Source organism: Sander vitreus, chromosome 18 (assembly GCF_031162955.1).
Source record: "Sander vitreus isolate 19-12246 chromosome 18, sanVit1, whole genome shotgun sequence".
Taxonomy (NCBI): Eukaryota; Metazoa; Chordata; class Actinopteri; order Perciformes; family Percidae; genus Sander; species Sander vitreus.
Window position 1 is genome coordinate 27,256,776 of NC_135872.1, and position 10,282 is coordinate 27,267,057.

The window sequence follows — 10,282 nt, forward strand, 5'->3', positions numbered from 1 at the left end:
ACATATATTGGCCAATCAGCTCATGAAGTGTCATTTTGAATGGCAAATGTAACAGGGTTTATATATTATGCCATTCCACTTGTCATTATTGTTATTTACAGTTTTTTCCAACTGCTTACACACATTTTCAAAACTGTCTCCTTTTTTCAAAACTCTACACATAATTCCCAAAACTGCACACACAAAATGCAAAATGCCTCACATCTCCTTCAAAATGAAACACTGCATTCAAAATACCACAAACACAACTCAAAATGAAGCATTTGCATCAAATGGCAAAAAACTTTTTTTTTTCAATAGTAAATTTTTGGATATACCATGTACACACTGTTGTTCTAAATCTAAAGCTCTTTTGTCTTTCATAGGCCTATATCTACATTTACAATGTTCTAGAGAGAAAGTCATCTGCTGAGAGGGGTTGAAGAGTGCACTATAAAAAAACAATGTAATGTTACAGTAAAACATGGGCAAAATATTACGTTTGTAAGAGTAGCACAGTGTTGTATACAGTAGCATGAAATAAGAAAACAAAAGTACAAACATGTAAACCAAAGGTATCATTCTTATAATAAATAATATGTGTGTGTGTGTGTGTGTGTGTGTGTGTGTGTGTGTGTGTGTGTGTGTGTGCGTGCTTGCGTGTCGGGGCGGGGGAGGGGAGGGAATTGTATGCACTTTGTGCAAAACAAAGTCTGATTTGTAATGCTGAAATAGTCATTAGATAGTTGCATGCAGTATGGACGCCACTGTAAAGCTACTCAAGATGGGCTTCTCTCATTGGTCAATCCGTGGTTGATCACATGATGAATAAGTGTGGCTCTCCTTCTTCCTCTTCTTCCCTCTTCCTCCTCCTCCTCCTCCTCGTTGTCTTCCCCTGTCTCTCCCTCCTACTCCCCTTGCTCTCTGTCTATTGTTGGCATCCATTGTTCAAAACAGGTAATCTGACCTTTGACCTCTGTATAGGCCTATACTAAAACAGTGATTGTTTGATTGTTTTTTTAAGAGTGTGTGTGTGTTCTGGTAAATAAGTGTAGCATTTTGATTGGTTGTGTTTAGAAAAGGAAAGCAAGTCACTTCCTGTTAGATTTTTGTGTCTTAGGTAGAGAATTGTATGTTATGTTTTGAAAAAAGTGTTTTATGCAATTAAAAACTGAGTGAAAGGCTGAGAAATAGCTTAGGGTTTTGGAGATTTGCTGTGTAGTTTTGCACTTTGAGTGAGAGGTTTCAAATATCGAAATATGACATGAAAAGATTTTGTGTGTAAGCAGTTGAAAAAAACTGTAATAGCAATGTAGAATTATTGGCTCAAGGGCGCCCTCTCTCTGCACTAGTTAAATGTCACTGGCTGTTGTGTATTCATTGCCAGTTATGAGGTGAGTTGCCGAGTGCAGCACGGAGTACAGATATTGTGTATTTATGTCCGCATATTCATTGTATGAACATATGTGCACTGTGCTTTATGACCATATTAATAATAAGAGTTACAAGTGGATTGTTGTATCTTTTCAAGTGCCAGAATGTTAAAATAGCGGCATAATACACTTTCTAGCTAGCCTCTGTGCTAATGTAGCAGTATGAGCTTCAGCTCATAACTACCTGCGCGCTTCTGGCCAATCATAACGGCGAAGCCCCGTATAAAAACAGCCAGTAGTCCTCCCACTGCCTTTCTTGCTCGTTGGTGACGGGAGCGCGCTATACTTCCGGGTTGTGCTCACTGTGAGTTGTCTGCTCGGGCGTCAGGTAAGGTGGCGGTTTGGCTGCTTCTGCATTCATTTTGTTATTGTTATTCGTTATTCGCTGCCGTTACTTTACGATATATCGAACGTTTGTAGATCTTCGGCTGGCAGGTTCATCCTCCACCTCATCGAGGGAACACAGTTAATGCAAAGCGAGTAGCACTGATAGCTGTCTGTGCACGTTGCATTCTTGGAGCTTCCTCCCTCCGGATCGACTCAAATTCTGCTTGAACGGTACGTGGGCCAAATGCGGTAGGAGTTACCTTTTAGGTTTATTTGGTGTTAATTGTTGTTTTGTGTAAACACTAGGGATTGGACTGAAGCTGCCGGAGATTCTTGTTAGCCGCCGAGCATCTCAACCACCAGCTGTTTGTTTTGCCTACACGCGATTGAATACAGACTCTACTATTTGTACTGCGGTCTGCCTTCAAGGTGCACGATCTGACCATTTTCTGCCACAGCCGTGGAGGCTTGCTGTCCGGCCACTGATGCGTGGGTCTGGGTTCTTTTTAAGTGTGTGAATGTAGCAGAAGGGTAGGCCCCCTACATTAATAGAGTTGACCAAGTTTTTTTATTTCTTTTTTTTTGTCGTTTGTTTTCAATTTAGTTAAAAGTTACGTTGGTTTTCTTTTCTTTCGACTATTGAGTTTATTTTTCAATTAGTAGTTTTTGAGTTTCTTTTGTTCTGTTCCAATTGTTTTGTTCTAATTATGACAATAAATAGTGTTATTGTTTTGATTTGATAAGTGTCTTTCGTTGTTTTGAATTGATATCCTGTGTCAAGTTTGTATCAGTTTGCTTCTTTTCATTTTCAATATTGATTTTGACTCTATTGTTGGTTGAGTGAACCCCCTTTAATTGTGTGTGTGTGTGTGTGTGTGTGTGTGTGTGTGTGTGTGTGTGTGTGTGTGTGTGTGTGTGTGTGTGTGTGTGTGTGTGTGTGTGTTTCCCATTTCTTCCCCATTTTTTAGTTGCTTAGAGCCGAAGGTGTTGGTGTCCAGGTGGTGGTATCCCCTTTCCTGTGTGCTGTGTGTCTCCCCGTTTTCATTTGCTGTGTTCATGAATTGCATTCATCAGAACGCCATCCCAACCGTGAAGCATGGAGGTGGAAACATCATTCTTTGGGGATGCTTTTTCTGCAAAGGGGACAGGACGACTGCACCGTATTGAGGGGAGGATGGATGGGGCCATGTATCGCGAGATCTTGGCCAACAACCTCCTTCCCTCAGTAAGAGCATTGAAGATGGGTCGTGGCTGGGTCTTCCAGCATGACAACGACCTGAAACACACAGCCAGGGCAACTAAGGAGTGGCTCCGTAAGAAGCATCTCAAGGTCCTGGAGTGGCCTAGCCAGTCTCCAGACCTGAACCCAATAGAAATCTTTGGAGGGAACTGAAAGTCCGTATTGCCCAGCGACAGCCCCGAAACCTGAAGGATCTGGAGAAGGTCTGTATGGAGGAGTGGGCCAAAATCCCTGCTGCAGTGTGTGCAAACCTGGTCAAGAACTACAGGAAACGTATGATCTCTGTAATTGCAAACAAAGGTTTCTGTACCAAATATTAAGTTTTGCTTTTCTGATGTATCAAATACTTATGTCATGCAATAAAATGCAAATGAATTACCTAAAAAATCATACAATGTGATTTTTCTGGATTTTTGTTTTAGATTCCGTCACTCACAGTTGAAGTGTACCTATGATAAAAATTACAGACTTCTGCATGCTTTGTAAGTAGGAAAACCTGCAAAATCGGCAGTGTATCAAATACTTGTTCTCCCCACTGTATTTTCACATTATTGTATTTGTATTGTAATTGTTGCATGGCTGTTGTGTATTCATTGCCAGTTATGAGAGACGTGCCCAAGTGTGCTGCGTGTAAGCTACTATGAGCCAACTGTATGACTGACCAGTACATATTCTGTTCCTACTCAGATAATAAACGGGCCCATCGCGGCGTAAACAGCCGCTAGTCTCCCGCTCGTCGTTCGTCATTCTACACACAACGCAGATTCAAGGGGGTTGTTCAAACCAGCCAGTCATAGAAGTACGACTGAGTGTGGTTACACAAACATGTGACTTGATGTCAGATTGTTGTGTCTTATGCAGAGAACCGTGTTCAGTGCATTTAAAAAGGGCCATTTTGAATTTTAAAATGTGTGTAAAGCAGAAAATGGGTTTAGACTGTTGGAGACTTGAGAAGAGGTTTTGCTCTCCGTGTGTCAGTTTAAATAATTTTGCTATGCATGTCATTTTAGTGTGTTAGCGATTGGAAAAATTGTAATATCTAATATTTTAATAATAAACAATTCAGAAAGTTTATATCATACATTTTTTAAATGTATTTTTACATTTTTCTATATTTATTACATTTAGTTTTACAAAGTGAGTTCATTTTTATTGTGTGTTTTAGAATGAGTTTGTTTTTTAATAAAATATATTGAAAGCATCACTGTCACTGTCTTTATTTGATTGAGGAAGTAAAAGTGTTTAAAAAATAAAATTAAACAAATATATACATATAGTGCTTTGGAATTGTGTATCATATAACATCCTATTAGGTTCAATTCAACTTTTACCAGTAGCAGCATGTAAAAGTATTATCATAACCTTCAAATCATAAGGTCTTATCATCTTGTTTCCACATCATTTTTCAAAAAAATATTGAATTAAATTTAACATAAAACGGTTACAAAATTTAAATCTAATTTGTGTAATACAGACATGCTGTTGCATAATATTCTGAACTAAATACAGGACATTTTTTGGGGTTAAGGTGGGATTCGAACCCTGTTCTTTTAGAAAAGGCTTCCGGTCAGGAATATTTTTTCTTTTTTTTTCAAGAAGTAACCACTACACTACGGAAACTCATAAAGGAAATATATATAGGCATGTCCTTATATTTCTAAGAGGGACTATTCATAAGCGTCTTAACAGTTTGGACATATTTCGCAGGAAAAGTAGAGATTACCTCCCTTAACTTTTTACCATTCATTCTCTATGGTAGTTCTTATCAGTACGATGTCATATATTTTCGGCCGTAAACGGGATTTTGGTGGTGCTGTTTGCCATTTAAGTATCAGGTATGTACATGTACACCGTTCTCTTAATACATCCAAGAATACACGCTGCACAAAATATACAGAATATTTAGCAAACAGCTTTAAACGGTAATTTTAGGATTCAATAATTCAGTTGTAAGCAGTGAAACATAAAGCTCTTTTCAGATCTTATAACACATTTGGATGTGTGATTCTGCCTTTCTTTTTATTTTAAAGCATCTTCTAAAAGTTGAAAATTATCAAAAATTCACTTTTCACTGTTTTTGCAAAGTCAGAATTAAACCTGCATTCTTAGTTCACGACATCTTCAAGTGCACACACACACAAACCTGTTATGTTCTGTAATATTAGCTGCCACACACACACACACACACACACACACACACACACACACACACACACGAGAGAGAGAGAGAGAGAGAGAGAGAGACACCACCTTGTCCTCGTGCAGCTGCAGTTTCCTCGCGCACAATCGATCCATCAATCAGCGGAGCGAGACAGCAGAGAGAGAGAGATTCATGTTTTGACATTTTAAAGTTCTTCAAATAACTGAAGGTAAGTTCAGATTCTGAACCAGACTCCACAGAAAAAACGGAGCATTTAAGAAGTAGTCGAGACTTTTAGGAATCAGTGTTTCACGGGACGTTGTTAATAACTTATTTGTATTTTTTTTCTTTTACGTTTTTGCTTAATTCGGATTTGATAGTTCAACAAGTAACAGCTGTTTCACGTGAAGTCCACATTTCTTTGAGTCGATAACAGTGCGCGCTCCCGCTGTTAATGCTTAAACCTCACGTAAGATGACATCAGGGAAAACTTCTAAAAGTATCAATATCTTTTAAATCCGCGCGGCGTGGTGAATTTGATGGTAGCCGAATGAAAGAGTGGAAACTTTGATTTTGTCAATTATCATAAATGTTATTTCTCCCGTTGGTAATTCTTACTGGTGCGCCTGAAAACACTAAAATGAGAGATTTATGGATGGAGTCTGGCATTGCGCTGCGAACTCAACACGGTGGAAGGAGTTGACTCATATTTCTGTATTGTAAATAGTGTCTAATGGTTTAGTTTATAATGACTATTAATAATAATGTTCTGTAGCACCAGTTACCCCCTTAAATACTTCTTTTTCCAGATTAACGTGGAATAGAATCAGTCATTTAAACAGCTTGATCAATTACACATCCTCAGTCTGGTTGACGGTTTGAATATATTTTAGGCTATATAACATTATAATATTTAAGTGTCCTTTAATCCTGAAGTGAAAGTTAGAAGAACAAGTAGAGTCAACAGTCTGTCTGTCTGTAATCAGATTACTACTAGTATGAAGGCAGCTGTGGACTGGAGAAACTACACTTTTTGACAGTTTTATTTTTCACACACACACACACACACACACACACACACACACACACACACACACACACACACACACTCACAGCTCAGTAAACATATGGTCTCTGTGATTTTACGTGTCAGAGAGAAGAGTAAAGTTCTTGCATTGACCAGTTTATTAAACCACTCAAACAGTGACACAAAGAACATTATCATTATTATTAGATGGGTTACAACGTCTCACTGAAAATAAAATGTACACAAATGCTACGTAAAGGTCCGTTGATTAGAAACATAGATTCATTTTACTCCATGATATATGCTAACTATTTCTGCTTTGCTCTTCCATCCATTCATCCATCCATCCACCCATCCATCAATCCATCAATCCGTCCAGATGAATAATGAGGACCCTCCTCCGTACTCGGACCCCGGCTACCCTGCAGGTTTGTCACAGTTTATAAAGGAAATATTAGTATTATTGTGAAGTTTTCTTATCAAAACAACTATTCAATTCAGTCAAATCTATAAGGATAACAATAGAGTGTTAAAATATGATAATATCAACAACTTTATTCAGAAAATATTATGACTTGGGAGAGGAAACGGGTGTTCATGTTCCACCAAAGATCCTATACTAAAGATTTTGCGCATTTTCATTTTCATTTCAAGCAGCGCCTACGGTATGAAACGGTCCACACTTCCTGCGTTACGGCATCATGTTACTGTGTGGATCTGATCATGTGACCTTTGGTTTTCTCTCCGCAGCGTTCAGCTCTCAGCTGGCAGCCTTCCCCGGATCGCCGCACCAGGTACCCAGCATGCACTGCTGCAGCTTCCTGTCTGGACAGGAAACATGAATGTTTTAAACACTTTTTAAAGATATAAAAGGATTTACATTTAAAAGGACATTTAAATGACAGGTAGGTCAGAGAGTCCCAACCTAGATATCTATACGTAGAGACCAACTTCGGCTTGGGAATTTCGGCAGGGAGGAGAATTTTGTAAACACAGTAAAAATGTGTCCGGTAGTGAACAGGGAGAGACCAATAATGTTTAGATCCTGTTTGAATTGTGTCAAAAACTTCATCTGTGTAATTGACATCTTTCTATTTCTTATTCAATGTTACCATGGAATAACAACACCACCCACAGGTGTCTCCTCAGCAGACATTGGCTCAGACCTACACAGATGGAGGAGACCACAACCTCTGCATAGGACCACCGGGGCAATTGGGGCAACAGGGGCAACCGTGGCAACCGGGGCAACAAGGGCAACAGGGTCAACAGGCGCAACCTGGGCAACAGGCACAACCGTGGCAACAGGGACAACCGTGGCAACAGGGACAACCGGGGCAACAGGGGCAACCGTGGCAACCGGGGCAACAGGGGCAACCAGGACAACCGGGACAACCGGGGCAACAGGGGCAACCGGGACAACAGGGGCAACCGTGGAAACTGGGGAAAGTGGGGAAACCGGGGCCCTACCTGAATCAGCCCAGGTACCAGGAGATCCAGGGGGTGCCCCCCAGAGAGCAGCCAAAACACCCAGGTAGGTCAGAGAGTCCCAACCTAGATATCTATACGTAGAGACCAACTTTGGCTTGGGAATTTCGGCAGGGAGGAGAATTTTGACGTGAACACCGTAACGTTAAAGGAGGCGTAACGCTATGAATGGCCGTTGTTTGGTGCTGAGGTTTATGGTAAGCGTATTGTCTCACTTCCAGTGCTCCCGTGTCACGGACGCTAGTTTGCTGCTCCAGCAAAAACTTACTCAATTCTGCTTTATTGTTTAATTTAGGTAATTCAAGTTGCTCAAATAAGTCCCTTAATACTCTCCAGCTGATCCAGAATGCTGCAGTGCGTGTTCTGACAAGAACTATGAAATGAGATCATATTTCTCCTGTATTAGCTTCTCTGCATTGGCTTCCTGTAAAATCCAGGATTGAATTTAAAATCCTTCTTCTGACCTACAAAGCTCTAAATGGTCAAGCACCATCATATCTTGAAGAGCTCATAGTACCTTATTGTCCCACTAGAGCACTGCACTCCCAGAATGCAGAGTAACGGTAGATTTCCACACAGCGAAACACCTCGCAAATTTCGACCAGAGAACAACACACAAGAATGCAACAGAACACTGGCTGCTAGGCAGCTAGCAGTTTGCTAGCAAGCTATCGTTGCTATCGTAGCTAGGGCGGTAAAAATGCACAGCAGCAAACCATCGGTGAAATGTTAGCTCATAAATGCTCTGGTAACCTGGCTATGTAGCTTAGCTGCCTTGCTATGCTTACAATGAAATCCAATGTCTGAACATGCTAGCGATTGGCCTGTCAGCTAGCTGAAAAGTTTGAGTGTTTAAAGGTCCCATGGCATGAAAATTTCACTTTATGAGGATTGTTGACATTAATATGCGTTCCCCCAGCCTGCCTATGGTCCTCCAGTGGCTAGAAATGGCGATAGGTGTAAACCGAGCCCTGGGTATCCTGCTCTGCCTTTGAGAAAATGAAAGCTCAGATGGGCCAATCTGGTATCTCCTCCTTATTAGAGCATAAGGATCAAGGTTACCTCTCCTTTCTCTGCTTTGCAATCAGGGCGAATTTCGTCTACCTTCAACCTTAATGAGGGTGAAGCGAAATTTCGCTGTGTGGAAACCTACCGTTACTTGTGGTTGCTTGAGTCTCTAAAAGTAGAGTGGGAGCCAGAGCCTTCAGCTATCAGGCTCCTCTCCTGTGGAACCAGCTCCCAGTCTGGGTCCGGGGGGCAGACACCGTCACCACCTTTAAGAGTAAATTTAAAGCTCTTCTCTTTGATAAAGCTTATATTTAGGGAGTGAGGAGTTGCAGTGTTCGCCTAGACCGGCGGGGGAGGGTGTATATCTTCAGACACGGTACCCCTTCTCTCTTTCTCGACGCAGTTAGGAAACAAGAACAAGCTAATTAGTATTAACATACGTTGTCGATTTCGAAGATGTCGATTTTGAAGTCATGTTAAAACTATTTCCCTCTAATTTACATTTCTACATATTTAAATCTGTGATTTTATCACCTGTGACTGTCATGTTACCGTTACCGTGTGGATCTGATCATGTGACCTTTTGGTTTTTTTCTCCGCAGCGTTAATCTCTCAGCCGGCAGCCTTCCAGACATACCAGGTACCCAGCATGCACTGCTGCAGCTTCCTGTCTGGACAGGAAACATGAAACTTTTAAACACTTTCTTTTTTTATTCAAGATATAAAAGGATTACATTTTTCATAATGTTGATTCAGTATACAAATATTCATGTATATATGTAAAAATATATGACTGTCTGTCTGTTTGTCCAGATGAATAGTGGCGATGGCGGCGGCTTTGACGGCGGTAGTGGCTATGGCGGCAGTGGTGGCGGCGGCGGTGGCACTGGCGGTGGTGGCAGATGCGGCGGAGGTGGAGGTGGAGGTGGCGGCGGTGGTGGCGGTGGTGGTGGTAGCGGAGGCGGAGGCGTTGGCGGTTGCGGCGGCGGCAGTAGCAGCTGGATTGGTGGGTTTGGCAGTGACAAAGGTGGTGGCAAAGGTGGCGGCAAAGGTGGCGGCAAATATGGCTGCAAAGATGGCAGCAAAGGTCGTGGCGGTGCTGGCGGTGCTGGCGGTGCCGGCGGCGGCGGCGGCGACGGCGGCAGCGGTCGCGATGGCAGCAAAGGTGGCGATGGCGGCGGCGATGGCAATGGTGGCAAAGGTGGCGATGGCGGCAAAGGTGGCGGTAACTTTACAGACATAATTTTGCTAAAACTGACATTTGGATATTGGACATGGTAACAAAATTCTTGCTGCACACGTAACGTCTCTCTCTCTCTCTCTCTCTCTCTCAGTTTTCCTGGCCAAGCCAAATCATGGAGAACGTGATGTTGGCAACGCTAAGTGCTCGTGCATCTTGGGCTGCTGCCATCTCTATTGTTTTTAAGAATTTGAATAAAAAATATGAAATACGAGTGTGTCATTATGTGTCTCAGTCCTCAGTTTAATGATATTGTGTTGGGAAATGATTATTTATTATCACTGAGAGAATTCTGTGATTTGACAGAAAAAAGTTGGAATATTTTGAGGAAAAAAAAGACAAAAAATTAGGAACAAGTCGGAATATTTTTTTAAATATTGGGACTATTAGGGACCTCAAG

The 10,282-nt window shown here is 41.5% G+C and overlaps 1 protein-coding gene and 1 long non-coding RNA gene across 3 annotated transcripts; both read left to right on the forward strand.

Annotated features, from left to right (window-relative positions):
- Positions 1 to 1,613: 1,613 nt before the first annotated feature.
- Positions 1,614 to 3,715, forward strand: LOC144533452 (uncharacterized). Of its 2 annotated transcripts, XR_013503437.1 has the most exons (4): positions 1,616 to 1,740; positions 1,833 to 1,970; positions 2,046 to 2,270; positions 2,708 to 3,715. It is a non-coding gene; the product is annotated as an uncharacterized LOC144533452 (long non-coding RNA). The 2 variants fall into 2 exon arrangements; XR_013503436.1 differs by lacking the exon at positions 2,708 to 3,715 and having other exon boundaries at positions 1,614 to 1,740; positions 2,046 to 2,471.
- A 1,476-nt stretch (positions 3,716 to 5,191) lies between these two features.
- On the forward strand, positions 5,192 to 9,923 carry LOC144533125 (uncharacterized). The gene is made up of 6 exons (XM_078274292.1): positions 5,192 to 5,348; positions 6,526 to 6,574; positions 6,897 to 6,940; positions 7,284 to 7,680; positions 9,245 to 9,282; positions 9,456 to 9,923. The coding sequence occupies exons 2-6, from the start codon at positions 6,526 to 6,528 to the stop codon at positions 9,921 to 9,923; spliced, it is 996 nt and encodes a 331-aa protein (XP_078130418.1). The 5' UTR covers positions 5,192 to 5,348.
- Positions 9,924 to 10,282: the final 359 nt, after the last annotated feature.

Bases quoted from the DNA above. Each gene is read 5' to 3' on its own strand.
- LOC144533125 (XM_078274292.1), top strand. From the start codon at position 6,526: ATGAATAATGAGGACCCTCCTCCGTACTCGGACCCCGGCTACCCTGCA. The intron at 6,941-7,283 runs GTACCCAGCATG...CACCACCCACAG, and splicing joins TCCCCGGATCGCCGCACCAG to GTGTCTCCTCAGCAGACATT. The intron at 7,681-9,244 runs GTAGGTCAGAGA...TTTTCTCCGCAG, and splicing joins AGAGCAGCCAAAACACCCAG to CGTTAATCTCTCAGCCGGCA.